General features: G+C 50.4%; 1 protein-coding gene across 1 annotated transcript in view; it reads left to right on the top strand.

Annotated features, from left to right (window-relative positions):
- Positions 1-27,447, top strand: part of Fbxw8 (F-box and WD repeat domain containing 8) — a 101,567-nt gene that overhangs the window by 41,391 nt on the left and 32,729 nt on the right. The window contains exons 5-6 of the mRNA XM_059249060.1: positions 852-1,009; positions 24,729-24,925. Coding sequence (XP_059105043.1) covers positions 852-1,009; positions 24,729-24,925 — 355 coding nt within the window. The remainder of the gene's footprint in view (positions 1-851; positions 1,010-24,728; positions 24,926-27,447) is intronic.

Genomic DNA, 27,447 nt, shown 5'->3' with positions numbered 1-27,447 from the left:
TTGCCTCTACACTGAGCCTCTGAGTGTGTGTGGTTGGAGCCTCAAGAAGACTGTTCGTTAGAGTCTCTGCCTCCCTGTGCTCCTCATGAGGCCCCCACAGGTGCTTCTCCTCAACCCAGCCCTCCTCAACTGAGGGATTCAGTGGGAGGAATGTAGACCCCCCCCAGTAGCAGGCAGTGCACAGCTTCATTTGGCCACCCCATCATCTAGGAAGTGTCCAAAGCCACAGGCCAGAGCTGGTGCCCCTGCTTTCTTAGTGGGCAGGACAGGCGCCGCTCCCAGGCGGGTGGCGGTGCTGAGCAGCAGATCCTTGTCCTCAGGAGCCCGGATCAGTTAGCTCTGCTCCTGGAGGAGGTGTGAGGGGCTCCGACTTCAGGGCTGTTAGTTCTCAGCGTCCCGGCTGCATCTGTGTCTCTGCACGTATGCTTGGTGGGAACAACAGCACTTGTCCATGTTTCTGCCTGTGATCCTAGAGTGGGAGGGGTGACAGCTTGGTTATGAGGGTGGGAAGGAAGTACACCATCACACAGCTCCCCTTTCCTCTTCCTTCCATTCCCCCCCCCCTTTTTTTGGAACAGGGTCTCACTATGTAGCTCTGGCTGTCCTAGAACTCACTGTTTAGAGCAGGATGGCTTCAAACTCAGAGACCTACCTGCCTCTGCCTCTCAAGTGCTGGGATTAAACGTAGTAGTCACTGTTGTGCTGTGTCCGCAGCCTTTCGTGGCTCAGTTGACACCTTCTCCTAGTCACTCATCCAAATGGCCACAGGAGCAGCACCTCCCAACCAGCCTGCATGCTGCTGTGTGTGGCTCCAGATTTCTCTGGGAACCAAGAGTGTTCTTCTCTTCCAGATACACGTCAGGGGATGTGCGAGTGTGGGACACCCGCACCTGGGACTATGTGGCCCCCTTCCTGGAATCTGAGTCTGAGGAGGAGGAGCCTGGAATGCAGCCATATGTCTCCTTTGTGAGGATCAACAGCTCACTGGCAGTGGCGGCTTACGAGGATGGTGAGTACCCCAGTACCTCAGCCCTTCCTCTCCCTGTGCAGGATAAAGCCTCATCAACTGCAGCAGCTGCAGCTGCTCCCACCTCCTCCATGCACACCCATTCATATGCCCCCCACCTCTTCCCTACACACACATTCACATGCTCCTGCCTCCTCAATGCACACCCATTCACATGCTCCTACCTCCTCCATGCACACCCATTCATATGCCCCCCCTACCTCTTCCCTACACACGCATTCACATGCTCCCACCTCCTCCATGCACACATATTCACATGTTCTCACCTCCTCCATGCACATACATTCACATGCTCCCACCTCCTCCATGCACACGCATTCACACACACCCCAGCCTCTTCCCTGGGAACACAAGCACATACACATTCATGCACTGCCTTCTGCCTTTATGTGAAGAAGCTAGCCAATAACCCTGGTCCATTAGTAGGCATTGGAACATGGTACCCATTAAAACTGGTGTTTAATTCATCCTGGAACCATGGAGCTGGATATCATTGCCAGGCATCATGAGGCTGGCCAGACCATCTTAAGCAAATGGTGTGTTTAGTTTAAAATATTAAATATACTTGGCCTCCTTTTCCCTGTATCCTTGGCTCAGGCTAAAAAGACTGGAGACAAGGATGGAGAGGTGGTCTGACATGGATGGGCAGAAAACTGACAGTCAGCGCCTGCCTTCACCTGGCACTCACCCACCAAGCACAGTCCTTGGTGTGCTCTCTCTGGCCTGGAGAGAATCCGGAGTGTGTGAGAGCGACTGTGGGTTTCCAGAACTGTTACGGGGATGATGGGACACGTGACACTTTTAGCTGATGGAAGTGATCACGTCACTGGCCACAGCAGCCTCCCTGCCCACCTGCGCTCACAGTCCTGATGTCCATTGTGTTGGAAAGCCTGTAGCTCCCAGAGCCTCCCACTACCACCCTGGGCCTGGAATTTGCACCCCAGCACATTTCAGGGACTCTGTTCATACCAGGGCCATGCAGAAATTCAGGCAGCATGGAATCATTTGGCACAGAGGGGTGGGGCCGCAGTCGCTATTAGAGAGTTTTGTAAACGTCTAATATTTAACAATAAAAATTCAGAGCTAAAAGAGTTAATATAGGAATTTTAAAAATTGAGCAGAACTTTGTACTTATTCTTCTGGTTTCATGTGAGTAGACACCACAAATGGACATTAGCTAAGTAGAGGCTGGGGGTGTGGCTCAGCCTTGTGCTTACCTGCCATCATGAGGCCCTGGTTCAACTCCAGCTTCCTCAAAACAGCGGCAACAGCAAGAGCAACAGCACGCTGCTTCTGTGGCCTAGTTAGGCTTTTCTCTGTGTGGTGCCATCCCAGGTGAGCAGTGTAGCCCCAGGTGAGCCGGTCCCAGGTGAGCAGTGTAGCCCCAGGTGAGCCGGTCCCAGGTGAGCAGTGTAGCCCCAGGTGAGCCGGTCCCAGGTGAGCAGTGTAGCCCCAGGTGAGCCGATCCCAGGTGAGCAGTGTAGCCCCAGGTGAGTCGGTCCCAGGTGAGCAGTGTAGCCACAGGTGAGCAGTGTAGCCCCAGGTGAGTCGGTCCCAGGTGAGCAGTGTAGCCACAGGTGAGCAGTGTAGCCACAGGTGAGTCGAGCCCAGGTGAGCAGTGTAGCCACAGGTGAGCAGATCCCAGGTGGGCAGTGTAGCCGCAGTGAGCAGGGTAGCCGCAGCGAGCAGGGTAGCCGCAGCGAGCAGGGTAGCCGCAGTGAGCATGCTTGCTGCTTAGTCTGCAGCAGGACTTGCAGCTTTGGAACTCTGACAGCACTTGTCCTGCACTCTTGAATGGCGTACAGACTTGTACCATTGGGGAAACTGAAGGCCAGAGGGTGAAGTCGTCGAACCACAGCTGCTGTCCTCTCGCAGCTTCACCATTGGCGGGAGTGGTGTTCCTGACAGCAAACACGGAGACTCGTGAAGGGAGCACTGGGCTCAGCATACCTGATGAGCTTGCACATAGAGCTTGAAGGGACAGTAAACTGTGGTGCAAGTTAGGTGTGCAGACAGACGTACAGACGCACAGTGACTGCACACAGATGCGCATGCATGCAGACACAGGGAGCCTGGTGCATGCTAATCACTGCTCCTCTACTGAGTGCACTTGGTGTTGACAAGAGCGTCTTTGGTCATTGTGTAGAAGTAGAGGAGCACCCTAGGCATGGTAGAGAACCTCCTTTATGGTAAATGTTTGAACAGGGGATCTCAAAACGTATGTCACAGATTTTGCTTAAAAACCTTAATTCATCCAGAAGTAGTGGACGTCTTTACTACCTGTATTTGGGAGGCAAAGGTAGGTGGAGTTACGAGTAAGAAGCCAGCCTGGTCTACTTAGTGAGCTCCAGACCATCTGGGGCTACATGTTGAGGACCTATCTCAAAAAAAAAAAAAAAAAAGAGCTATTAAGAAGGCAAAAGAAAGGCCGGGCGGTGGTGGCGCACGCCTTTAATCCCAGCACTCGGGAGGCAGAGCCAGGCAGATCTCTGTGAGTTCGAGGCCAGCCTGGACTACCAAGTGAGTTCCAGGAAAGGCGCAAAACTACACAGAGAAACCCTGTCTCGAAAAACCAAAAAAAAAAAAAAAAAAGAAGGCAAAAGAAGAGCCGGGCGGTAGTTGTGCACACCCTTAATCCCAGCACTCAGGAGGCAGAGACAGGCAAATCTCTGAGTTCGAGGCCAGCCTGGGCTACAGAGTAAGTTCCAGGAAAGGCGCAAAGCTACACAAGGAAACCCTATCTTGGAAGAAAAAAAAAAAAAAGTATTCTTCAGCTTGTAGGCCCTCCTGTGCACACTTCAGTGTGTCTTGTTGTTTTTAACCTAATGACACACCTTAGTGACCTTCTGTGTTACTCCTTCCTCTCCTCAGTGCGGTGCCACATCTGTTGAGCCCTTATTGCTGCACATCTGAGCTCCTTGTTCTTGTTGAAGGCAGTGACCTTGAATTTGTGTGGACGTAAACCCAGGGTACAGCCCTGGCCATTGCTGGGCTGAAGGCTCTGGTGTTTGGTGTTTGGGTAAATAACTACTGAATTGTCCCCTAGAAGTGTTCCGTTGTCGTCTAAATTTTATGCGTGTGGGTGTTTGTCTATATGCGTGTGCCTGTGCACCACGTGCATGTAGTGCCCGTGGAAGCCAGAAGAGGGCACTGGATCCCCTGGAACTGGAGTGACATACAGTTGCGAGCCACCATGTGGGTGCTGGGAATTGAATCAGGGTCTGTGGAAAAGCAGCCAGTGCTGTAGCCATGAGCTGTCTCTCCAGCTCCACCCCTTGGCCTTTTGATGTAGTCCCGTGTCCGAAGCCTCGTTTTCACACCCGTGTGGTCCTCCTTTCTGTGTAAGCCTGTGCTCACTGAGAGCAGATGTGTGTGCGTCTGCTCTCACCAGCAGTGTTGTAGTGAAAAGCTCAGTACACGTGTCCCTCCACGTGTGTGCAGGGAAGTCGTTTCCTGTAGGAAGGGTTTCCAGGTAGGAGGGTGAGCACAGTGTCTTCTGCTCTTCCAGCAGGTCAACTGCAGTCCTTCTAGGATTCAGGATTTGCCTCAAAGCTGTGGCTTTGTCGAATGTGAAGGCCATTCCTCCTCCAGGAGCTCACCTCTCACACCAGCAGACTCAGTCAGATCAGGTTGTCGGGATTTCCGTGGGAGAGGGCAGCTTCTGGCCCTTTTCCAGATCCCAGGTCGCCTTGTCCTCAGTCTCACTTGGCTGGCAGATTGAGGTAGTCCCAAAGAGCTGACTCGGAGCTCATAGGTGTAGGTATCAAATGACATTCTCCTTGTACCCTCCAAGAGCAGTGGCTGGTGCTTCTGGGGCAAAAACACTAGAGAAGGACCTTGTGGGGTCTGCAGTGTGCAGTTTGGGGAGGTAATGACCTCCAGCCCTCTCGCTGTGAAGCCATTGAGACCCAGGCCCGATGGTGGAGCTGCCACGTTCTCTGTAGCAGGAGCCTTCCTGCAGGGCACTCAGTGGGAGACAACCCTGCAGCCCCCTTTCCTGAGCGCCCCGAGGAACCCTGCACACGCACCTGGGGAACTGGGAGCTGGCAAGGCGATCCACAGTTGTGATTTTTTGAATTCCGACCCACTGGCCTCATATTTCTTGTGCCTCGTTTCCAGTTGTCAGCACTGGCCACCCTCCAGTTTGATTTGACCACTAATTGTGCGGCACGTTACCATCCCGAAATGAATCAAATCAAAACGCTTTTCCTGGAGCATTAGATAAAGCGAGCGAAGGTTCTGAGTAATGAGCAGACGCTGCTAATGCAGGGACAGTGGAGACCTTGCCAGGACGCCATCTGCACCGTGCTTGCCTGCCTGCCTTTGGCCTCAAGCCACGACATTAGGGGATGGCAGTGCGCTGGGACCCAGGAGTTTCCCCTCAAAACCCGCTCTTCGGTGAGAAGTGAGATTAGACATTGTTCTGTGAGGAAAGGTTTCTGTCTGTCTACCTGAGGGGGAAAGAAGAGGCGAGCCCTGGGGGTAGCAGCGCTCGAGACCTTGATGGGTCAGGGCAGCTCTCTGGTGCCACCAGGTAGGGTGAGCGGCTCATTCACTCCCACAGGACCTCAGGTAGTTGGCACACCCACAGGCCTTATTGTCAGCCGGACTCTGGTGACCATTTCTCACTTACCAGTGCATCAGCGGTGGGGGGGAGAGGGTCTGCCTGCTATCCCACTGCCCCGAGGCTCAGGAACAAACAGCAGAGTTGAAGCCCCTTTCAGACCCCCAGACGTTCACGGCATTTCCATAACAGTGGGAATGCTCGTGGTTTTCTGATATTCGGGGAGAGTTAACAGACAAGTACATCGTGACCAGTGGGGTGGCTCAGGAGGTGAAGGTGTTTGCTGCCACATCTGAGGCCCTGAGTTCTTCCCAGAACCATGTGGTTGAAAGAGAGCCAAGTGTGCACACGCACGCACACACACACACACACACACACAAGCACACTCTAAGTGTTACAGATTTTTAAGTGCAGAGTTCAGAGCTGAGATGCTTTAGAAATATTGGAGACATTGAACTCTTTTTTTTTTTTTTTTTCCGGTTTTTCGAGACAGGGTTTCTCTGTGTAGCTTTGGAGCCTGTCCTGGAACTCACTCTGTAGACCAGGCTGGCCTCGAACTCACAGAGATCCTCCTGGCTCTGCCTCCCGAGTGCTGGGATTAAAGGCGTGCGCCACCACCGCCCGGCAAACCTTTTTTTTTTTGTGAGACAGTGTCCTCCTCCTCCCTTTCGTTATACACTTAGACTGACTGTTCACTTGATGTGGCAGTGAAGCCTTAAGGCTTGTGCACCTAGTGTCACTGTTTATCCCGCAGCGTCACCGACTGGTGGAGAGAACGTTCTCATCTGTACTGTTAGTCCCAGGAGCACAGAGTCGTGAACGGGTGAAGTCTGATTCTGGGGACCACGGTGTCTGAGTCTCCATGGAGACCAGTGTAGAAATGGTGAGCATCCATCTGTATAAGCACTTCCAGTGCTCGGATTGCGGCTCTGTGTGAGTTTGTTGAGTGTAAACGCCCTCCCCTCCATCCGGTGAGAGTTCCACTCCTGTCCTCCCTGCTGCCTGAGAAGGGTGAGATGCAGCCCTTCAGGGATGCCAGCAGTGCTAGGAGCCTTTGGGAAGAAACTGAAGGTTAGTCTTGTGAGAGACCACGAGCTAGACCTTCCAGAGACTCAATCTGCAAATTCCTAGCTGTAAGGTAGTCAGTCGCCTAATAGACCTCTGAGTTAAAGCCCACAGGAGGGGACCCATAGGACAGGGCTCCCTCAGCATGAACATCAGCTTTTCCCTGACCGTAGGAGAGACACTGGTGGTTGGGATGGTGCTCCAAGGCTGTCTCTGCCACAGCTAACAAGGAGAGGAACCGTGACATCTTTAGTGCAGAACTTCCATTGTCTTTATCTTGCCCCTTGGCATCCGCCTGGGAGTGACTGACGGACTGGGGACTGTGACATGGACTCTCCGGGGTCTGTTTCAGGATTAATGCAGCCAGTTGATGGATAGTCCACCTAAATTCTGCTGGAGTTGGTAGTTTTGTGGATTCAAAACCAGAAAGACGGGCAACAGTTTGTTCATGGAGATGAGTGTGTTCACTGGGGCTTTTTTGGGGATTTGAAAAAGGCACTGTTCCAGTCTCTAGAGTAGTTAGCATCTTTCACCATGGGTATCTCCTGGAGCCCAGAAAGCAGACATTCTGTGTTTAAGGAATCCCTCACACCGGCTCAGGGCCTCATGGGGCCAGGGCAGCGGCCATGGCAGGACTCTGATCAGAGAGCCTTAAAATGTGCGTTTATATTTACGGGAGTCTCGGGAAAATCTCCACCTTTTGACCCCAAGGCTGCATAGAACTGTGGGTCTCCATCTGGGGAGCTTCCATTGACTCCGCAGGCTCTTATGTTGACCTGGTCTTGCACTCTTGTCCATGCCGAGGGCCGTGGATGGTTCTCAGGGATCCAGAAGCTCTGGGTGTAAACCTGGAGTCTTGGCTTCTGTATTTCAGATGCTCACCCTCCCAAGGCGGCTGAGAAACGCTGAAGTTTCTAGAAAAGAGTGAAATGATCTCCTCTTGAACAGAGGAGGCTGTTGAATGTGCTGGTTCAGGGTCGAGTGCTGGCCACTGCCTACTGGGGCTGGCTGTAGTACTGTTAATGCAGTTTCCAGTGTGAGGCACGATCTCAGAGTAGCTGTCCAGTCTGTTGGAGTTGAGAAGCAGGCCAGGGAGCATGGGGAAGGGGACTAGACCAGGGGAATGAGCTGTCTTCCCAAATGGACCTGTGGCAATGGAGCATGATTTTATTTCCAGGGAAGATAAATTTTACAGGAGAGAATTGAACTTCCCTTTTGGTACTTACAATTTTAGTTGTGATTCTGGTCCAAACCCTGTGTGTCTGTAGAAGGAGCAGCGTGTGTACGACAGCCTACGTTTTCACTCAGAAAGCCAGACAGTGGCCCCCGCGTGTGCGCGCAGGTGGCCTTTCAGCCCTGGAGGAAGGGAGTGGAGCAGCACTTGGGGCTTTGCATGGATGGAAGCACCGAGAGCTGAGCTGGTGAGCATGCTGTGGACGAGGGGACTGGCTTACTCCCTGCTGCAGAGAAGATGACAGCCGGCAGAGGCCCCGAGGGCCGGAGTGGAGCAGGAGGGATCGGTGTGGGGTATGTGGTCTGTAGTGCAGAACAAGGGGAGTTGGGTAACTGGAGAGGTGTGTGTACATGTGTCCTGGTTAGCTCTAGTTGCTAACTTGATGGGGTCTGGAGTCAGCTGAGAGGAAAACCTGAGCTGAACTCTCTAGAGGCCTTGGGCATGTGTTGTGTGTGTGGTTTGTCTTGATAGTTAATTGGCACAGGAGCGCCCAGCTCACTGAGGGCAGCACCATTCCTTGGGCGGGTGATTCTGGGCTGAATGAAAGAAGCTAGCTGAGCACCAGCCTGTGATCGAAGCAGTAAGCAGGGTCCTCAGTGGTTCCTGCTCCAGGTGCCTTAATGGTGGACTGTAGCGGAGGCTGTGGTCAAGCCTTCCTAGGTTGCTTTTGGTCACAGCAGCAAAGGCGGAGCTAGGGCAGTGTTGTGTGGTCATGGCTGGAGAAGGCTCAGCAGTGACCCTGGCCTGAGCCCTGCTCTTGAGGGTACCGCTCTCCACCAGCAGGAACCAGCTGCAGGGAGAAATGGCTGACCCACGAACTTGGGCAGAAAGGACAAAGTCGGGAAGTATGTGAATGCGTCACATACAGAGAACATAAGCGCTAGCTTGATGGTGTCCCATTAGTCAGATCTGGCCAGTTTGAGTATCAAACATGAACGAGGACAGTGACAGATTATGACCTACTGAATAAAGCAGGAATCTCCAAGCCGTGACAAGAGCAGAGGAATAAAAAGGGAGAAATCCGCTCAGCTAGAACGTCAGCTATAAATATAGAAAGGACGGTGGGAGGAGGAAGTCACTAATGGTGACTAATAACTAGATGAGGAGAAAAAATAGTTTATGTTGAAGCCAATAGATAAGAGTGAGACAAGCTCAGAGTGTTCTGTAGCCCCAGAGAGTGTCCTGAGGACATTCGTTAAAAGAGAGAGGGGCGATGTGCAGGGGCAGCCTGGCAGAGTCTGTCTCAGTGAGGGGCCGTGTTGAGAATCGTCACGTAAGGCTCAGACTGACGTAGTCACCACATGTGTGACCTACCGGCCCCACAAAGTCGTGAAGCACTAAAGGACAAACCCAAATGGAGGGTCACTCGGTGAAATGGCTGCCCTTCTCAAGGCTGTCCGTGGTGGAGAGCTCGGACGGTCTCTCAGGGCTGTTCTAGACTACAGGACAATCAGCAGTCCACTGGGTGTTTCCTTTTCTTCTGTACCAGAGATCAAGCCCGGGGTCTTGTGGTGCTGAGCTGCACTTCGCTGGGCTGCATCCTGTCCTCCAGGCTTGAGGAGAGGACAGCCAAGTACTGAGGTGTCCTGGCTTGGGTCTCATAAAGCTGTGGTTAGACAGTGGCAGAGGCCTGAGGACAGCGGTACAGGGCTTCTGGAGAGCCTCTGTGACTTTGACATTGTTTCCGAATGACAAACGTAAAACTTTAGTCTCTGCTCAAGATTGTGCATTTGGAATTGGATTTATCTTTCCGGGTTTTTCTTAAAGTGTGTGTGTGTGTGTGTGTGTGTGTGTGTGTGTGTGTGTGTGTGTATGTGTATGTATGTGTGTGTGTGTGTGTGTGTGCAGGAATGTACACAGTGTCTGAGCTAAGGTCTTCCTGCTTATGTGGCAAGTACTTTACACACTGAACCATCTCCAGCTCTTCTTTTACAAGGAACTTGAGAACTGGATAAAGTATGTTAAGTTTCCAACATTGCCTTCCCTTAAAGAAGAATAAAGCCGAGGCCGAAAGTGACCTTAGCGTACGAGCAGGAGGCGGCAAAGAACACGGCAAGGGAAGTGGACATGTGGGGTGCGGAGTTTAGGAGAGAGCAGCAAGAGCTCCAGGATGCACGGTGACCTGCCCAGGCCAGTGACAAGGACACCTTTATTCTTTTAACAGTCTCTTTAAGAGTGAGCAGTTTTCCTCACACACAGTGATAGTGCATGGGGGCAGGGGTAGAACATGTGTAGAAGCTTTGTTGTTATTGTGGTTGTTACAAAACACCTTAGAAGAGACAATTTTCTGTTTGCTTAAGAGCATCTGTGGGAACCCTGTGCCCAGCCATCACTAATCACGCCCGGCAGTGGCTTCCTAGAAACCAGGTCAGGCTGGCTCGGTGTGCACAGGGCTTCTAGAGGCTGCGAAGATGAGAATTAGAAACAGAAGGAAAAGAGGTAAAAACATCTATAGATTTTGCTGAAGGGCCAGCCCTCAGCAGGTCAGGTACTGAAGAGGAGGCATGGAGTCAGCAAACTGCTGGACAGATGCACAGACACACACTGGAACTTTAGCTACAAGGCAAAGCCTGCCCAATTCTTCATTTTGTTTTCCTCTCTGCTGTTCCTCCTCTGTTCTTTTCCGTTCTGTTCTACCCGACATGTTCCTCCTCCTTCCCTCATGTTCTCCTTCTGCTTCCCTTCCTTTTCTCTTACCCCTTTCATACCTCCTGAGACAAAAGTTTCTACGCAAGAAGCTACATATTTTCCAGAACAAATTAAAATCCTTACACAGGAAGAAATCACATTATGATCACAAGTTACATGTTTTTCTTAGAAGCCCACAAGTAATTAAACCTTTTTCTTTATATTAATTTTCCCACCGTACCATCTTCACCCCAAAGCAACGATTCTTTATAATTGATGAACAGATTTGTAAGCAAGCCAAGTCTGTTTCAGCCAGTCCCTGTGTACTGGCAGGCAGCTGTCTGCGGTTACAAAGAAAGGACCAATCATTTTATTATTTATCTCAATAGGTAATCTTACAAAAGATCTCAAAAGAATCACAAATCTAAACTTTTACTTATAAAAACCAGTCATTTCTACTTGAAGCCCTCAGAGTGCACACCAGCACATCAACAATTTTTTATTAAGTCATCCCAGGAAACCAAGGGCAAAAATGGATACAAGAAATATTATCATCTTTGGTCACCAACCCATCTTTAGCAAGAAAGGCACATCAGCTAGTAATAACCAGGCTGCCATTGTTCTTGTTCTCTGATCTCAGTGAGTCCCTTGCTCAACTATTAAAAGTGTGCCTTTCTAGACTTCAAATTGTTCCTCAAGATTTTCTACATCAAAGCCAAACAAAACAAAAACATCTTTTCACTAACTTTACTAACAATCCACATCTCTAAATTCTTTCCAAGGGTGGTTGCTGTGGGTTGGTCTTTCTGTACTCTGTGAATATGTGATGCTCTCATTGATTGATAAATAAAGCAGTTTGGCCAATGGTGAGGCCCAAATAAGGTTAGGTGATACTATCAAACTGAAGACAGAGAGGAAGAAGGGTGGAGTCGGGGCAGCTACCAGCAGCCACCAAAGGAGCAAGATGCCAGAGCACTGGTAAGCCATGAGCTACATGGTTATACAAAGGTTAATAGAAATGAGTTAACTTATATGTAAGAGCTTGTAGATGTAACCAACCGTCTTATTAAATAAGAAACACAGAACCAATGCAAAGCCAAGAGATCAGAGCTAAGAGCCTTACCTGCCTGCTGCAGCTAGCCTCTTCAGCCAAGATAACTCTCCAAAAGAGACCTACTTCCTGTCTGTTTGTCTTTATATAGACTTTCTATTCTGCCTTCTCATTGGTTGTAAAACCAACCACATGACTGCCTCGTCACTGCCTGTCTATATAGACCTCCAGGTCTTCTATGGTTGGTATTGAGATTAAAGGCGTGTGCCTCCAATGCTGGCTGTATCCTTGAACATACAGAGATCTACCTAGTTCTGCCTACCAAGTGCTGGGATTAAAGGCATGTACTACCACCGCCCAGCTCTGCTATGGCTTGCTATTAGCTCTGACCCCCAGGCAACTTTAATTATTAACATACAAATAAAATCACATTTCAGTACAAATAAAATATCACCATAAGAGCTAGTTAGTAATAAGCCTGCACCATGGCCTAAACATTTATGATTAATATAAGCCTCTGAGTGATTATTTGGCTGCTGGGTATTTGGGAGTTGCTGGCTGGACACAGAAACTTCCACCTCCAGGTGGTGGTTGAATCATGAATCTGCTCCAGCATTAAGCTGCTTCACTGGTGTCCATCCACCCTGCTCCTTGCCCCAGTGAAGTGCTTGCCTTTCCAGGAGGGTGTTGAAGTGTGCACTGACCCATACATCCCTCCCCAAGACGACCCACCACCCCCACTTGATGCTGCAGACAAGTTGCTCAGAGTGGATTATAGTGCTAAGTGTAAAACTTCTCCGAGAACTGTAGAAAGTCTTCCTGACTTTGATCCAGGTAGAGATTCCTTAGACACAAAAACACAAATTATAAAAGGAAAAAAGTAACATCATCAGAATCCAAACCCTCATTTCTTAGAGACGCCACTAAGATGTGAAAACATGAATGAACTTGGGAGAACAGGGCCTAAAAACAAGGCGGACTAACGTCTCATGACTTTTTACCAACTTTATTCAGAGCGTCGGACAATTTATACTCTGAGAGTTAAGGATCACATGAGAAAGGTGTACAGTCATAAGGATAAGCTATCTGTGCAAAAACATATTTTTCCATAGAGGCATATGAATAACAACAGCTGAAGTAAGCTCCTGCCTGCTACCTTGGGAGGAGCATGCAAACACATTCCAAGGACAGCCCTGTGTTTTGAAGAAACTGAGCTCACAAGACTCTTGTCACTTTCTTGGAGTTTTCTCACAAGCACTCAGAATTCTCACATGACTCCATTCTTGGACTGTGTTCTAATAGTGTGCATGTGTACATGCATGCATTCATTCATGCATGTTATGAAGGACTTGCTAGCCTGGCTGAAAAGTCGGGGGGCCTGGTGGTCCAGCAGTGCTGAGAAGAACCTGGGGCCTCAGCAGTTCCAGCCTGGCACCTGAAGTCCTGAAGATCCCCGGAGAGCCACTGCCCTCTATTCCCATTGGAAGGCCCAAGAAGCTGGAGTCTGGTGTCAGCCAAGGGTGGTGATAGTTGCAGCAACAGAGAGGGAGATAAGTGAGGAAGAGGAGGAGGCAGGCAGGCAGGGCTGCTTGTTGCTCAATCTGGACCACCTGACAGAAGGGACCACTGTGGGCAGGGTGTGCTCCCTACAGCACTCCTCCCTGAAAGGGCTCTCAGAGACTCAGCAGACAGGGCTGGCTCCGTGGATTCCAGAGCCCATCAGGTTGACAGCCAAGATTGAGCATCCCAGTCTGCTGCGGTTGCATGCAGCTGGATGTAGAAAGAACTTTATAGAGACACAAACAGCAAACAGTTAAGCACAGCAACACTGTACCTGTTGCTTCAGCAAGGTGCTTGCATGGCCCGCCTGCTTTGAAAAGATGATCTACATTAGCTACTGAATCACACTGTTCCTTACCTACAGTGCTTAGACATACTAAGTGCTGGTGAGCCCCAAGCAGTCCGTGTTCCTGTGCCTTCGCAATGGGAACAGCACTTGTACAAATGGAGTGTGGGCTGTCTTAGGATGCAGCATTCCCACTGGATAATCTTAGCCTGGAGGGTGACTGCACATGAACACACAGACTTGTACTTGGTTGCTTCTGGGGTTTTGTCCATTGTAGCTCTACACTGGAAGCGACCCAGAGCGTATGAGCTGGCGAGTGTGCCTTGTGTATCCATGCCTGTGTATCCATGTCGTGGAATGCTGCACATCAGTAGAGTTAGGTGGGGTGTCAGCCACATAGCAACAGTGAGCTGGACCTCTGCAGTATTCACATGCGTGACATCAGCCAGATTGTCAAAAGTGCGTCCTGCATAAAAATTCCACTGCCAGGGAATCCTAGGACAGGTAGAGCCGTGACAGTAACCAACAGGTGAGTGGTCAGCAGTAGCTGGAACTATGGGAAGAGACTTGGCTATTGAAGGGTGTAAGGGGACTTTTTGGTCTGGGGTAGTTCTGTATGGTGGTTGTAGTGAAGGCTACAGGACCAGTATGTTTTCTGTTCTGGCCAAATTGTACATTTGAAGTTGATAATTTGGGTTGGGGATTTAGTTCAGTGGTAGAGCATTTGCCTAGAAGGCGCAAAGCCCTGGGTTCGATCCTCAGCTCTTAAAAAAAAAAAAAAAGCAGTACCATTTTAATTACATTTGCCACATCATCTCGTTCTTGCAGTGATAGTTGTTTTGGTCAGTGTGAAGGCAGTAGCTCTGAGTGCGACTCACTTTCAGCTGAGGGTCATGTCCTGATTCTCATTCTGAAGGTTGCAGGAGTGTGTTGTTGTAGAACCTGAGCTGTGGAGATGGCTCAGGGTCAGAGCGCTTGCACTGGCAGAAGACCCAAGTTTGGTTCCCAGCACCGGGGTTGGGTGTCTCACAGCCTCCTGTAACTCTAGTTCCAGGGCTCCAGCGCCCTCTTGTTGCCTCCTCAGGCACTGTACTGATACATAACACACACACACACACACACACACACACACACACACACACACGGGGCGAGGGTTGGTAAAAATATATATTGTGCTATCCTTGTACGATACTGAAGCGAGCCTCCACCCAGATTTTGGGTTTAAGTATTAATACTGGAAGTGACTGGCTAGGACACCTGTGCACAGAGTGAGTCTGAAACATCTTTGGGTAAACAAGATTGGAGATAGAGACGTCAAGCTAAATTAGTGTCCCCAGTGGCTGAAGTGGGAATCTGATTGTCTCAGAGACAATCCCAGGGTGGCACCCACAGCCTTAGAGTCCAACTCCAAGTCCCCAGAAGGGCCAAAGAACTCCCACGGAATCAGGAGGGAATACAGAAAGGCAAGATTATGGCAAAGCACAGTTGTGTTTTAGTTACCCAAGGCCAAATGGAGTGAAAAAACTGAACCCGCAGGTCACCTGACACCATAGCCATTCAGAGTGAATGACGAATATCTCCAGTAAGTAGAGAGCTTGCTGGTCTGGGGTGGACCTGCTGGATTATAATCCATCACATCATCATTTTGTGCTTTGCTGGCCAGAGACTGTAGGAAGATTTGTAAAGTCCATACAGTGGTGTGTGCCTGTAGTCCCAGCTACCTGGAAGGCCAAGGCAGGAGGATGGCGTGTGCCTGTGAGTTAGAGACCAGTCTGGATACCAAGCAAGACCAGTGTCTTCAGACAACAACAGACACAGAGGTTAATATGCTTGCACTGGCTCCATACTCACTGTTTAGCTCTATCAGTCCACGAACTCCCACCTCGGCCTCCATAGTGCTTAGAGCTTTACTTTATTAGAAATAGTCCTTAAAGTTCTATTTTAAAATCCTTGTATGAGGGGCTGGAGAGATGGTGCAGTGGTGAAGAGCACTGGCTGCTCTTTCAAAGGACTCGGGTTCAGTTCCCAGCACCCACGTGGCAGCTCACACCCACCTGTAACTCCAGTCCCAGGGGATCTGATACTGCAGGCGCTAAGCATGCAAGTGGTACATAGACACACACCACACAGAACACCCGTACACATGAAGTTGTGAAGTCCTCTTAAGAAAATTGAACCCAGACTTGAAGTGACTGGTGTCACAAAGCCCCACCCCTGTCTTCTGCTTCAGCAGCTGCCAGCAACAGCCCTAAAGCACGGGGTCCTGAGTTCTGTGTTGCTCTGTCATGACCAGAAGGGGAAGAAGGTGTTGGTTGGGCTTACACTTCCAGTCACAGTCCATTATGGAGGGAATCGGGGCAGGAACTCAAGCACCTGGAAGCCAGGTCGGCTTGCTGTTCCGCACAGCATTACCTCCAGCCGGGCAACTCAGGATGCTGCTTGCTGGCTCACACACAGGCCCTTCCCAGCCAGCTTCCTGATACAGCCCAGGACTAACTACCTGCCCAGGGAATGGTGCCGCCCACAGTGGCCTGGCCCCTCCTCTATACACTAAAGATCAAGACCATTCCCTGCTGCGGGCTGCAAAACATATATGAAGTAGGAATTCAGCTGATTATAACAAAGCTGTACCTGGAGGAGTTAAGCACTCTTCCAGAGGATGAGCCCAAGGCTCAAGGAGTCTTGGTGAAATTGGCTTTTGAATATTAGCTCTTTCCTGCCATGAATTTCTCGTGTGCTGTTGTAGCTTTTCCACCATTCTTTGGGCACAATGCCCCCTATACAATTAAAGTATTTGTATAACTTTCTCCCACTGCGCTACACCAGACACAGTCAAAACCCCTAATTTCAGGCCTTTCTATAGTTATTGTCATTGGCGGTATCCAGTCAGGACCATCCCCAGAAGGATGAAAGTGTCTCATCTGAGATACTTCACAGACTCTCCAAGAATAGACTTAAGCACCCAGACTATCTGTTTGAAAAGGCCTGGCGGATGTGTTAATTAAGCTTAACTTTCTCCTTTTCCACATCTTATCTCTAGTTTTAGATCTCCTTTTAACAAGTACCAGGTGCATCTAGCTATGATGGAAGTTGCCTAGCGACCAAGCACACTTCCCCCGCCCTGCCAGAAAATGGCAATAGCTTGGACAGATAAGAAGCCACAGGAAGAAAGAAGGCAATTTTATTTTCACCCATGACCTAGTGACTTATAGGTTCTTAACATTTTTACTAAACACTTCCAAGAATATAATTTGAGCATATAAATTCCCTTGTAGTGACAATTAATGAGGCAATTCCACATAGTTTATCTGATAGTCAAAGGGGTTTATTTTGAGTCAGTTTACAGCAAGCAAAAGGGTCGGTTACAGGATCCAGGAGAGGTGAAGCGCAGTCCAACTCTCTGGAGCACTCCGATTTGGTCTGCAGTCCAGCTTCCAGGATAATGAGGTAGCCAAGAGAGTGAACATGTATGAATTTCAGTTCTTAAGGGGTCCCCATCTGTCTGGGCCACGCCCCGGGCGGAGTCAGGTACCTAGCGGTTATGTGCAGTCTACTAGGCTGATGCTTCAGGGGTGAAGCACAGACAACCACCCCTACATCCCCTCTTCTTAGGTATTAGCCGAATTTAGCCCTCAGTTGATTCATCCCATCAGTCACTTCCCTTTGGGGTTGCTAATGACAGCTGACAGTTACTGCTCTTTGTGTGGATCTGATCACCCACCTTTTGATCCTGAGGGAATTCAAGCCTGGTGACCTTGCCTTGGCCAGAGTATTGCTGACTGCATGGGTATACAACTGTAAACCTCAGACACTTGGGGAACTAGATTGGAGGACTAGAGAGACTAGAAAAATGAGATGGAAGGTGAGGAAGAGCCAGGTAGGGAAGAACAAGATGATGAGGAAAAACAGGATGAGAGAGAAGGAGATGGGAGCGGAGGTGAGATGGGAAAGAACTAGATGGATGAGAACCTAGATGGGGCAGAATTAAGATAGAACTTAGAGGGGACAGCAGATAAATGTAGAGAGAAATCAGGCAAGAAAGGAGCTAGGCATGAGAGCAGAATAGAAGCCGTGTAGAGAGAGAACTGACTCAGAAGAATAAGTGAATGTTTACATAGATTTATTAGAGTGTCCCTCAGATTAATTTGCCGCTGGTAGTGTCTCTTCTGGAAATCTGGGAGAAAGCTGTCAAGGGGCTGGACCCCAATGGCTTTCATTAATTCCCCAAAGGCATACATGCCCAGAGGCCAGTCTGGTGTGGCAGCCCTTCAGTTGAGACTCCTGTCTTTAAAAAAGATTTTTTATTAGATTTATCTTATGTGTATGAGAGTTTTGATTGCATGTGTGTATGTGTACCATGTGTGCCTGGTGCCCAAGAAGATCAGAAGAGAGAGTTGGAGCCCTCAGATTGGAGTTGCAGACACTTGTGATTGCCATGTGAGTTCTGGGAATTGAACTGGGTCCTCTACAGGAGCAGCAAATGCTCCGAATCACTGAACCAGCTCTCCAGCCTGGAGACTCCCTTCTCTGGTGGCCATCGGCTGTGCCGAGTTGCCTGCTAAGCAACCTGTTAGCAGTCTTTTTTTTTGGTTTTTTGAAACAGGGGTTCTCTGTGTAATCCTGCCTGTACTGGATCTCACTCTGTAGACCAGGCTGGCTTTGAACTCACAGAGATCCGCCTGGTTCTGCCTCCAGAGTGCTATGATTAAAGGTGTGCGCCGCCACCACCACCGCCCGGCTGAGGAGCAGTCTCTGTAAAGAGGGGAGAACAAGCATGCACAGCAGCCTTTACTGGAGGCGCCTGGCCTGTGCTGGGATGGCCAGCTCCAGCTGATCCAGGGAGGTTGTGGCAACAATAGTTTTGGACTCTGTCAGAGTTTAATTCACCTGAACTCCTCAACAGACCTTTTAGAATTTGAGTTTGTAGTTTAATTTTGCCCACCAGAATTAAATATCCTCTATAAAATGATGCAGATTGTGCTTGGAAAAAAAAAACCTCACACTAGTCATATCGTCATCAAGGTGTGTAACAGGTTTGTGTATGTACTTTTTACGTAGCATTACATGTGGAAAGAATTCAAGCATTGTGAACGTGTACGACAGCAAGGAAGTGCTGGTTGTTTCCGGTGTCATTGTTAAGCTGTGACCATCCCCCAGCACCCCAGTCAGCCTTCCCAACTAGCATCTGATGCTCTCCTGGATGCCGAGTCTGTTTCCCTTGGTGACATGACAGCAAAGTGGTGGCTAGTGTCAGGCTTTTCCAAAGTGATGCCACAGTGATACTGTCTCAGTGATGTTGGCTGGCTTCTCAGTCCATCTCTTCTTCCTTGGACTCTGTGCCCTGAGTTGCACGGAGATGCTGGGCTGTCAGCAATGTGCTGTTCACCTCCCCCTCAGCCCACTCCGCCTTGTTCAGATGTGCTCCTGATTGCTGTGGACTTCAGAGTTCCTGGGAACCCACCCTCCCTGCCTCCCTTCTTGAGCCTCTGCCGCCCTGGTCACCCCAGCTTTTGGCCTCTGCTCTTTCCCTAACCTTGGTCCTCAAGCCCATTCAGAATCCAATCTAAAATGCACCTTCCAGAATACTTTCTCTTTATTGCTTTTCCTCCGGAGGCAACGGCATGCAGCCTTGGGAAGGAGTCCCTTCACTCCGCCCTTTTCTCCTTCAGGGCATACCTGACTCAGCCCTCTGGACCCTTGCTTGTACTGAGTTAACCTCCTGTTCTGGGGAGATGATTCAGTGCGTAAGCTGCTCACTGTGTAGCTCTCACAAAAAAGCCGGGTGTAGTAGTGCTCCCTCATGCCCTGCGTGACCCCAGCACTGGGGAATTGGACACAGGTGGACTCCTGGGGCTCACTGGTCAGCCAGACAAGCCTAAACAGTGAGCTCCAATTCAGTGAGAGACCTCTTCACACAAGGAGAGAGAGCGCACGCGCACCAGCCAGCCAGCCAGCCAGAGAGCAAACTGCTGCTCTCAGACTTGATGCATGTCTGCAGCCTGAATTCAGTGTGATGTGTGCAGTTAATGAAGAGGTACATGTTTATGGCTAGTGAGTGCTGTGGGTACATTTTAAATTTCTGTTAAAACTGCTTTTCCCTCGTCAGAGAATCCCTTCTGCATCCTTCTTAACTGAGTGTAGAAAAGCACTTATTTCCATAGTGGGAATGGAGCATGCCAGCTGTCTGTAGAAGTAGCTGGCTCATTCCGTGTCTCTGAACACAGCTAATTGATCCTGTCTGGTTAGCTGTCATGGGGCTGAGACTGAGCTGCAGGTGTTAATCGTGTGAGCTCAAGAGGCAGGCTTGAGCTCACCGTGGCCGGCTGTTCAAAGGGAAGGCTCCAGAGCCCATGAGCAGACATGGTAGTTGGAGGGTCTGCCGTGTGGCTGTCTAAACTGTAACCTCTTTTAAACCGTGGGTACGTGGAGCAGATCAGAGGGGAGGGGAGTGCCTGTGTGTTTCCAAAACCAGTTCAGTGGTTATTTACCTTTCAAGCAATTAACGTAATTACCATTGTGCTAAGAAGTAATTGGGGAAGTTCTGCCCTGAGCTCTTACGGCCCCACCGGGACAGTTTTAGTTGGGACTTATTTTTTTGATGGAAGTCTAATTGCAGTTTTGGCTTTGTGCACACAAACAGAAGCAGCTAATTGTTTAGGCAAATAGCAGATTAATTTAAATATGCATCCCTAATAAAACAAAAATGGTATCCATTATGGTCCTTGTTCCCATGCCGAGGAATATAAATATTGTGCGCAGGCACCATTAGGCGGAGTTCTTAAGGACTGTCGTCGCTCTTGCACAGTGGTAGCACTTTCCCGATCCCAGTAATCTTTACAAAAGCTAACATAAATCAGCTTAAACTCATTTAGATCCCATTTCTACTATGTGCAGTTTCATTACCACACTCTGCCTGGCCTCCTTTGGGAGGTGGAGGGACGTGCTGCAGACTGGCATGGGTGCCCATCCACAGCTGCTCAGCAGCCTTTATGTCTCCTCCAAAGCCTGGCCCTCGTCACTCATGTCACTGCTAATGACTTCCTGGTCTAGGGCAAGTGCTGAGTGCCTCTAGCCCGGCTGCTCGTCAAGGTGGAGGGTACTGAGCGGGGAGCCAGGAGCGCTGCCAGGTCCCGCCCCTGCCTACTTGGGGGGCTTTGGCCTTCGTTCACTGTCTTCTGTCAGATGGGCTGTGAAAGGTCCAGTGTCCTCCTTTGTCTGCGCCCTTTGCAAATTTCTGCTGAGTGAACGGGCTCTCTTGTAGCCCCAGCGCTCCCTGGAGCTCAGAATCTTCTCTGCAGGTGTGGAAGATGCTCAGGATGGATGCTTCCTGCCTCTGTTTACACCGTGGGGCCTGGACTCCAGCTCTCAGAGCCTGGGGCTGCTGCAGGAAATGGTGGCATGTTCATAAGTCACCAGGTAGCTGCCGGGGACCTCCCTTTGCCTTTACTGAGCAATTGTCCTGTTTCACCTTGGCCTGAGGTGCAGGGAGGTGGAGGACAGCTCAGTGCCTCTGCACTCTAAACTCTATTCCAAGCCAGCAGGTGGTGGGCAGGCGTGGAGGACTTGAGTCATCTTTTGGCATAGGCTGATCAGACCAGGCCTGGGGACCTGTTCATGGACCAGGGTTCACATTTTGTTCCATGCTTGGAGTAGAAGCCTTTGTGGGATGGAGCTGGCTCTTTTAGAGAAAGCTGGATTGTGGAGACGGACAGGAGGAAACAGTTGTAGAAATTAGAGGTGAGATCTCTGGCATGTACAAGTGGCCTTGGTCCTAGTGTTGTCTGGGTCGCTGGTTCTGATCCCTTGTCAGCCTGTCCTGTTCTGTCCTGTCCTGTGCAGCTCCACTGGGGTCTGTTTTTTGGTTTTTCAAGACAGGGTTTCTCTGTGTAGCTTTGGAGCCTATCCTGGAACTCAATCTGTAGACCAGGCTGGCCTCGAACTCACAGAGATCCACCTGCCTCTGCCTCCCAAGTGCTGGGATTAAAGGCTTGCGCCACCACCGCCCAGCCTGGGATCTGTTTCTTACAACTGAACATTTCTAGTTGAAACAGAGGTGAACGTTGGCAGGTTCTGCTAATGGCACACCACTCCCTTTGAACCCACCCTGGGGAGTGCAGAAGCCCAGCACACAGCCTGCCTCTTTATCTGCCATCCAGTGCCAGAAGCCAAGTTCACCCTGTTGCTAGGCCTATAATACGGTCATTCAGACGAATCCAGGTCAGAGTTTTAAATACTGTACCTGTTTGAGAACTGAACTGCTTTGGTCTGACCATCACTGCCAACATCTCCCTTATCAGTCATGTGGTGAACATGGACCAGCTCAACTCAGTGTCCAGAAAGGTCAGCTGCTGCTTGTCAGGGTGAGGGCAGGTGTGTGTGTGTTGGGGGGTGATCTGAACAAAGTTTATTGCTTTCTTCCTGTTGCTGGGATAGAACACTGACCTGAAGCAACTGAGAGAAGAGGAAAGGTTTATTTGGTTACACTTCCCAGTGCCAGGCCATCACTGAAGAAGGGCGGGGCAGGAGCTGAAGCAGAGACTGGAGGATGCTGCTAGCTCACTCATAGGTATCCCAGACCCACCTGCCAGGGAATGGTGCTACCCACAGCAGGCTGGGCCTTCCTTTGTCAATTAACAATCAAAACAGCCCCACCCCCACCCCCTTCTCAAGCCCTGTGCAGTTCCTGGATGGAGACTCACTTCTCAGGGGACTCCAGGCTGTATCAGGTTGACAGTTAGATCTTCAGAGGCCTACAAGTGAGAGGCTGTGTAGATGCCACCAGAACTGGGCTGCATGCAGGAAGGAGCTTTCTGTTTCCCATCGTCCTAACACCTTGATGCTGCACAGGACACAGCCATCATTGCCCCCTGTGTGACCTTGTTGGCTCCTCCTCCTTTCTCCTGACCTCCAGCTGTGCTGTGGGACGTTCTCACAGCAGAGGGATTCGCTTTTCAAGTCTGCAGTTCTCAGGTTGAAAAGGACTGGGATGGAACTGGGTTAGTCTGGTGTCTGTCTGTCCCTGCCCTAAGCTCTCCCCTCCTCTAGTGGTGCGGGGAGTAAGAGGACCTTGTGCACACTGAGCAGGTCTGTCACAGCTGCCCAGCGACTGCCCTGTGCTGTAGCAAAGCTTCTGGGTCTCAAATGGTGAAGGTGACGTTGGTGAACAGAGGAGAGGATTACATGGGGAAATAAGTAGCTCGCTCTCTTACTTACATCACTCTAAAAGATACTGGCCCACCTGCTCCTGCAAAACCGAAGTGTGTGAGGGCCGTATACAGAGCTTGGGAAGGGAAAACGGCCGTGAGACTGTGAAGTCCTTGGACTTGGTGTGGATGAGTATTGTCACTTGAAGGTAGGCTGTGGTGAGCTAAGCATGTGTCTTAAGTCCTAAAGCAGCTGCTCAATGACTCCAGGGGGAATTTCAGCCAATAGGTCAGCAGAGGAAGCATGATGGAATAAACACATAGTCAAAAACTAGGACCGTGGAAAAGAAAAACGGTGTAAGTAAGTAGTGGGGCTAGAGAGGTGGCTCCGTGGTTAAGACCACTTGCTGCTCTTGCGGAGTCTCCCAAACACCCATTGGAAGCTCACAACCACCTATAGCTCCAACTCCAAGGAATCTGAGGCCTCTGGTCTCGTGGGCACCTGCACTCATATGATATGCATACACACAGACACACCTACACTTACATAATTAAAAATAAAATAGATCTAAAACTGTCAGTAGTCTTAACTTGTATTTAAGAAACAAGACCAAATATATACCATCTATAAGAACTCCACCTTACCTGTGTATGTCTTTAGAGACAAGTTCATCCTGGACTTGGTGTGTTGCTCAGGCTAACCTCAGACTGTGATTCTGCTGCCTCATCCTTCCTGCCGCTGAGGCTACAGGTGTGTGTCGCTGTGCCTGGCTCCAAGAATCAATCCCACTTTAAAAATAAAGACAGACAGCAAAGGAAACAGATGGGGAAAGCCAGAGTGCGGGGTGAGCGGCAGAGTGAACTTCAGAGCAGAGACTCTAGCCAGGGACAGAGAGGGACATTACTGTGAGAAAGGGACAGTTAATTCAAGAAAGCATTAGCGCACTCAATGCTTGCACACCAGACTTGGTGCTAGGGGAGCGCAGTGACACCGGTGCCATTGACGGGGAGGCCACACAGATGTAACTGAAGAGGAGGAGCTGTCAATGGTGCGAGTATGGAGGTGCTCAGAGAGAGTGTCCTCGTGATAGAGGAGCCCTGAGTGAGGCAGCTTGGAGCTGGGCTCCGTGCTGAGCTGTTTACTGTGTGTTTACATGTTTGTCGCATCCAGTTCTGTTGAGAAAAAGATGCCCGCCAAACCAGCCCTTGCCTAGTAATGAAACCCATGTCTGTAGATAGACTCGAGTGTGCTATGTTGAACAGCCAGCAGAACGTGGGCCGAGTTTGGTGGTGTGTGCGTCCTCAGCCAGCTCCAGTTCTCTCCCCACAGCTCAGCACAGTGGTCCAGCCACTTAGAGCTTCCACTGTTCTGCTCCGTGGAATGGGGGAACTGCTTTTGCCACAACGGAGAGCACACAGTGAGAGGAGGCATGTGATGTGGACTGCCCAGAGGCTCTGCACGGCAGTTCTCACTGTGTGATGCCTCAGAACAGACTCAGAGCTGCGTTTGGAAGAGGCCATATTAAGATGAGGCCTCCTTGGGGGTGGGGACGCTAGTGCCTATTTAATGAGTGGACCCCAAGATGGGCATTTTCTGTAGCACATCTCCTGCGGCAGAAGAGAGAGTTTACCAAAGTATATGCCAGGGACCATGTCAGGGAGCCTTTTATGACCTGCCTGTCCATTTGATCATAGTTCTTAGAAAAGTGCATGCGTTTCACGTTTAAGCCTTCTCCTGGAGGAGAGCCCTGTTGCTCTTGGTGACTACCAGCTGCAGGCCATTTGGAAGTCTTGGACCTTCAGTGTAGAGATGAGGGACGGTGCAGGAAGAAGGAAGACAGTGGACTGCACAGAGATGGAGAGTGAACAGTGTCACTGCCCCTGTAGGAGGACGGGAGCTCGGGCTGGCTTTACGGCTGAGCATTGTTTGTGGAGGGTCTCCCCTGGTCTGCCCAGTAGTCCTGTGTGGTGGGTACTGCTGTCTTCAGAGTTAAGAGACTGGTGAGGAGGAGTGACATGTCCCAAGTCCTGCAGCTCGGAAGCAGTGGAACAGATCCAAACAAATGTGCGTGTATGTCGTCTTCGTGGAGTGAACTTGGAAACTGACTGCATGCTTGTTCTGTGCCTGTGTGAACTGGGTTTATAGCTGCTCTCTGCCTTGCTCCCCCAGGGATTCTTAACATCTGGGACCTGAGGACTGGGAAGTTCCCTATCCATCGCTTTGAGCACGATGCAAGAATACAAGCCCTTGCGCTCAGCCGGGAAGAGGCCACGGTTGCCACAGCTTCTGCTTTTGACGTTGTGATGTTGTACCCTAACGAGGAGGGGTACTGGCATGTAGCTGCGGAATTTGAAGTTCAGAAACTGGTGAGCTCTTAGTCTGTTCGTTAACTGAGAATCCCTGGGTCTAATCAGACAGATAGCAATGATGCCCGAGCCTTCTGTCCGTGAAACTCCCACTGAAGTGGGTGATAGAATTTCCTTCATTCCCAAGATGTCAGGAATGGCTCAGAGTGGCGTATTGACCTGCCCCTGGTTTCTGAGCTGAGAAGTTGTGACTCAAATCCAAGTGTGGGGCTGAGGCTATAGCTTAATGGTAGAACATTTACTTAGTGTGCATGAGGCCCAGGTTCCAGCCCCTCTTCTTCCTCTTTAACTATGTGGGTGTGTGCTCACGAGGAGGTCAGAGGTGTCGGATCCCCTGGAGCTAGACTTGTAAAGGGTTGTGAGCTAGGAATCTAATTCAGGCCCTTGCAAGGAGCAATACATGCTCTCAACTGCTGAGCCATCTCTCCACCCCAGCCCTGCTTCCAAAACCAAACAACACAGCAGTACATGCAAACATGGAGCTGGTCAGGGCCAGAGTCTGCTCTGACCTTGGTCCCAGCCTTCTTCCCGCTAGCACAGCCCGCTCCCCCTGGGGGCCTAGCTTCATTTCTGGCCTAAGGCCTAAGAGAACAGCAGTGGTAGGTACATTGTAGTCTGTGTGGAAGGAAGCATTCATCCCACACTGTTATCTCACCTAGAACTAAGAACAGCTTTTGAGGGAAGTCAGTGTGGATCGGGAGCCGGGCTCAGGGATGTGCATGAATCTGAGCCAGCTCCGGGAACTTCGCACAGGGCTCTGACAAGTTCAGTTGTACACAAATCTTGTCCACCAGGCAGAGGGGTTTGGTGATAAAGACAGTGTTCAACTGTCTGTGCTGAGTTTGGATTTAATTTGAGCACACTTCATTTTGGCATTAGCCAGAGGAGCAGAAGAGCCAGCCTTGATCAAGGATTGATGGCGACTTGGAACCAGCTCCTCTCTCCCTTTCCCTGTGGGAATCTTAGATTTGAATAGCAAGCACCTGGCGTCACTGCTTCACCTCCCTGAGCTGCTTGCTACCGCGGATCAGCTCTGCGGCTCTCACAGTGTTCTTCTAACGTGACCTGCCGCTGTCAGCCCGTCCTGAGGCCTGAGAGAGATGCGGAGTGCAGGGCTAACGAACGATGTGCACCGGCCACAATTGTGCAAGCTGAGTACCCCTCGTGAAGTAAATCCTGCCTTGGCAGTCAGGTGCCATCCTGGGGCTGACTGGAAGCTTTTGAGGTCGTTTACACCTCCCAGCGAATGGCGGCCACTGCCAGTCTGAGCCTCTTGGCGTGCTAGAAATCCAACCGGAAGATGAAGTTAAATGGCTACCGAAAGATGTCTGTTTTAAGAAACTAAGAGATGAGTTTTCTTCAGAGAGAGGAAGTGGGCAGCCCTGCTGAGGATGTGTCACCTCCCAGCATTATTCTCCAGTCTGGGTGCCAAGTTGCCACAATATGCACTGGGCATCCCTGGATCAGGCACCCCTGCCCATGGAGCCCGACCATCTTTGTTTCCTAGCTGTGCCTCCTGAATAACAGTGGCAACGTTCCCAGGTCTGCAGTGTTAGCTTGGAGCAGCTGGCCTCTGTGACGGACCTACAGCCCAAGATGTTGGGCTGCCTCGGCACAGTTTGGACCCAGGATTAGCAGAGGCACCGGATGTTTGCTTGTGCTCAGCTCCCCAGGGCAGCCTACAGAACTCGGGCTTTTGAGTGCCTCTGGCATATTGTCAGGGCGATGCTGTCCTTTACACCACAGCATTTCATAATTCCACAGTGGACTCACCCTCAGCATCCACGCTCTGTGATTACTAAGTAGGTGGGTCTGACGCAGACTGCTCTGGGGAGAAGCGGATCATCCTAAAGGGGATTCGTCCCCCTGTGCAGTCAGAGAAGACACTGACAGAAGTGTGTTATCTGTACTGGTCTCTATCCTCAGACGGCCACATGGCACAGGATGACCAGTGCCTGACAGGCAGGTAGGAGAGGGCTGAGAATACAGTTGGGATCTTCTGGTGATGCATTGGTGGTACATACACATATTTCAGAATGGTTTTGTTCATTTGGAACTGGGACAGTTTTACTTTTTCTGGTAAAACAACAAAACAAAGAAAGATAGCTCTAAACACTGCCATGTTCAGGATTTCAAAGACCCAGTAAAACTAACAGCCGGAAATTGCCTTTCTCAGCCTGTTTCCACCCTTGAAGACAGGCATTGTTAAAAGACATACCCATGCCTGAGACAAGCGCATTGTGACTCTACCCATCTGCTGGACTTTTGGGGGTAGCCCCCTGGGAATCCTGTTCCCTTGCTCCCCCAGACCCAGTTCATCTCCACAGTGATCCTATGGATCCTAAGGAAGCCTTCAGGTTTCCTCCTGAGGTTGTGTGGCATTTGCTGTGTGGCTGTATCATGTCTGCACAGTGACAGGTGTGGCCCCACAGTGAACACCATCCACAATCCTTTGCTCTGCGGGTGTCTGGAAGCTGCTAGAGGGACCTCCTGGGTCAGAGCGAGCTTGGCACGGTGGTAAG

Source organism: Peromyscus eremicus, chromosome 23 (assembly GCF_949786415.1).
Source record: "Peromyscus eremicus chromosome 23, PerEre_H2_v1, whole genome shotgun sequence".
In the NCBI taxonomy this organism is placed as follows: Eukaryota; Metazoa; Chordata; class Mammalia; order Rodentia; family Cricetidae; genus Peromyscus; species Peromyscus eremicus.
The sequence above is the reverse complement of the archived record's forward strand: the minus strand, read 5'-3'. Positions and strand labels throughout refer to the sequence as shown.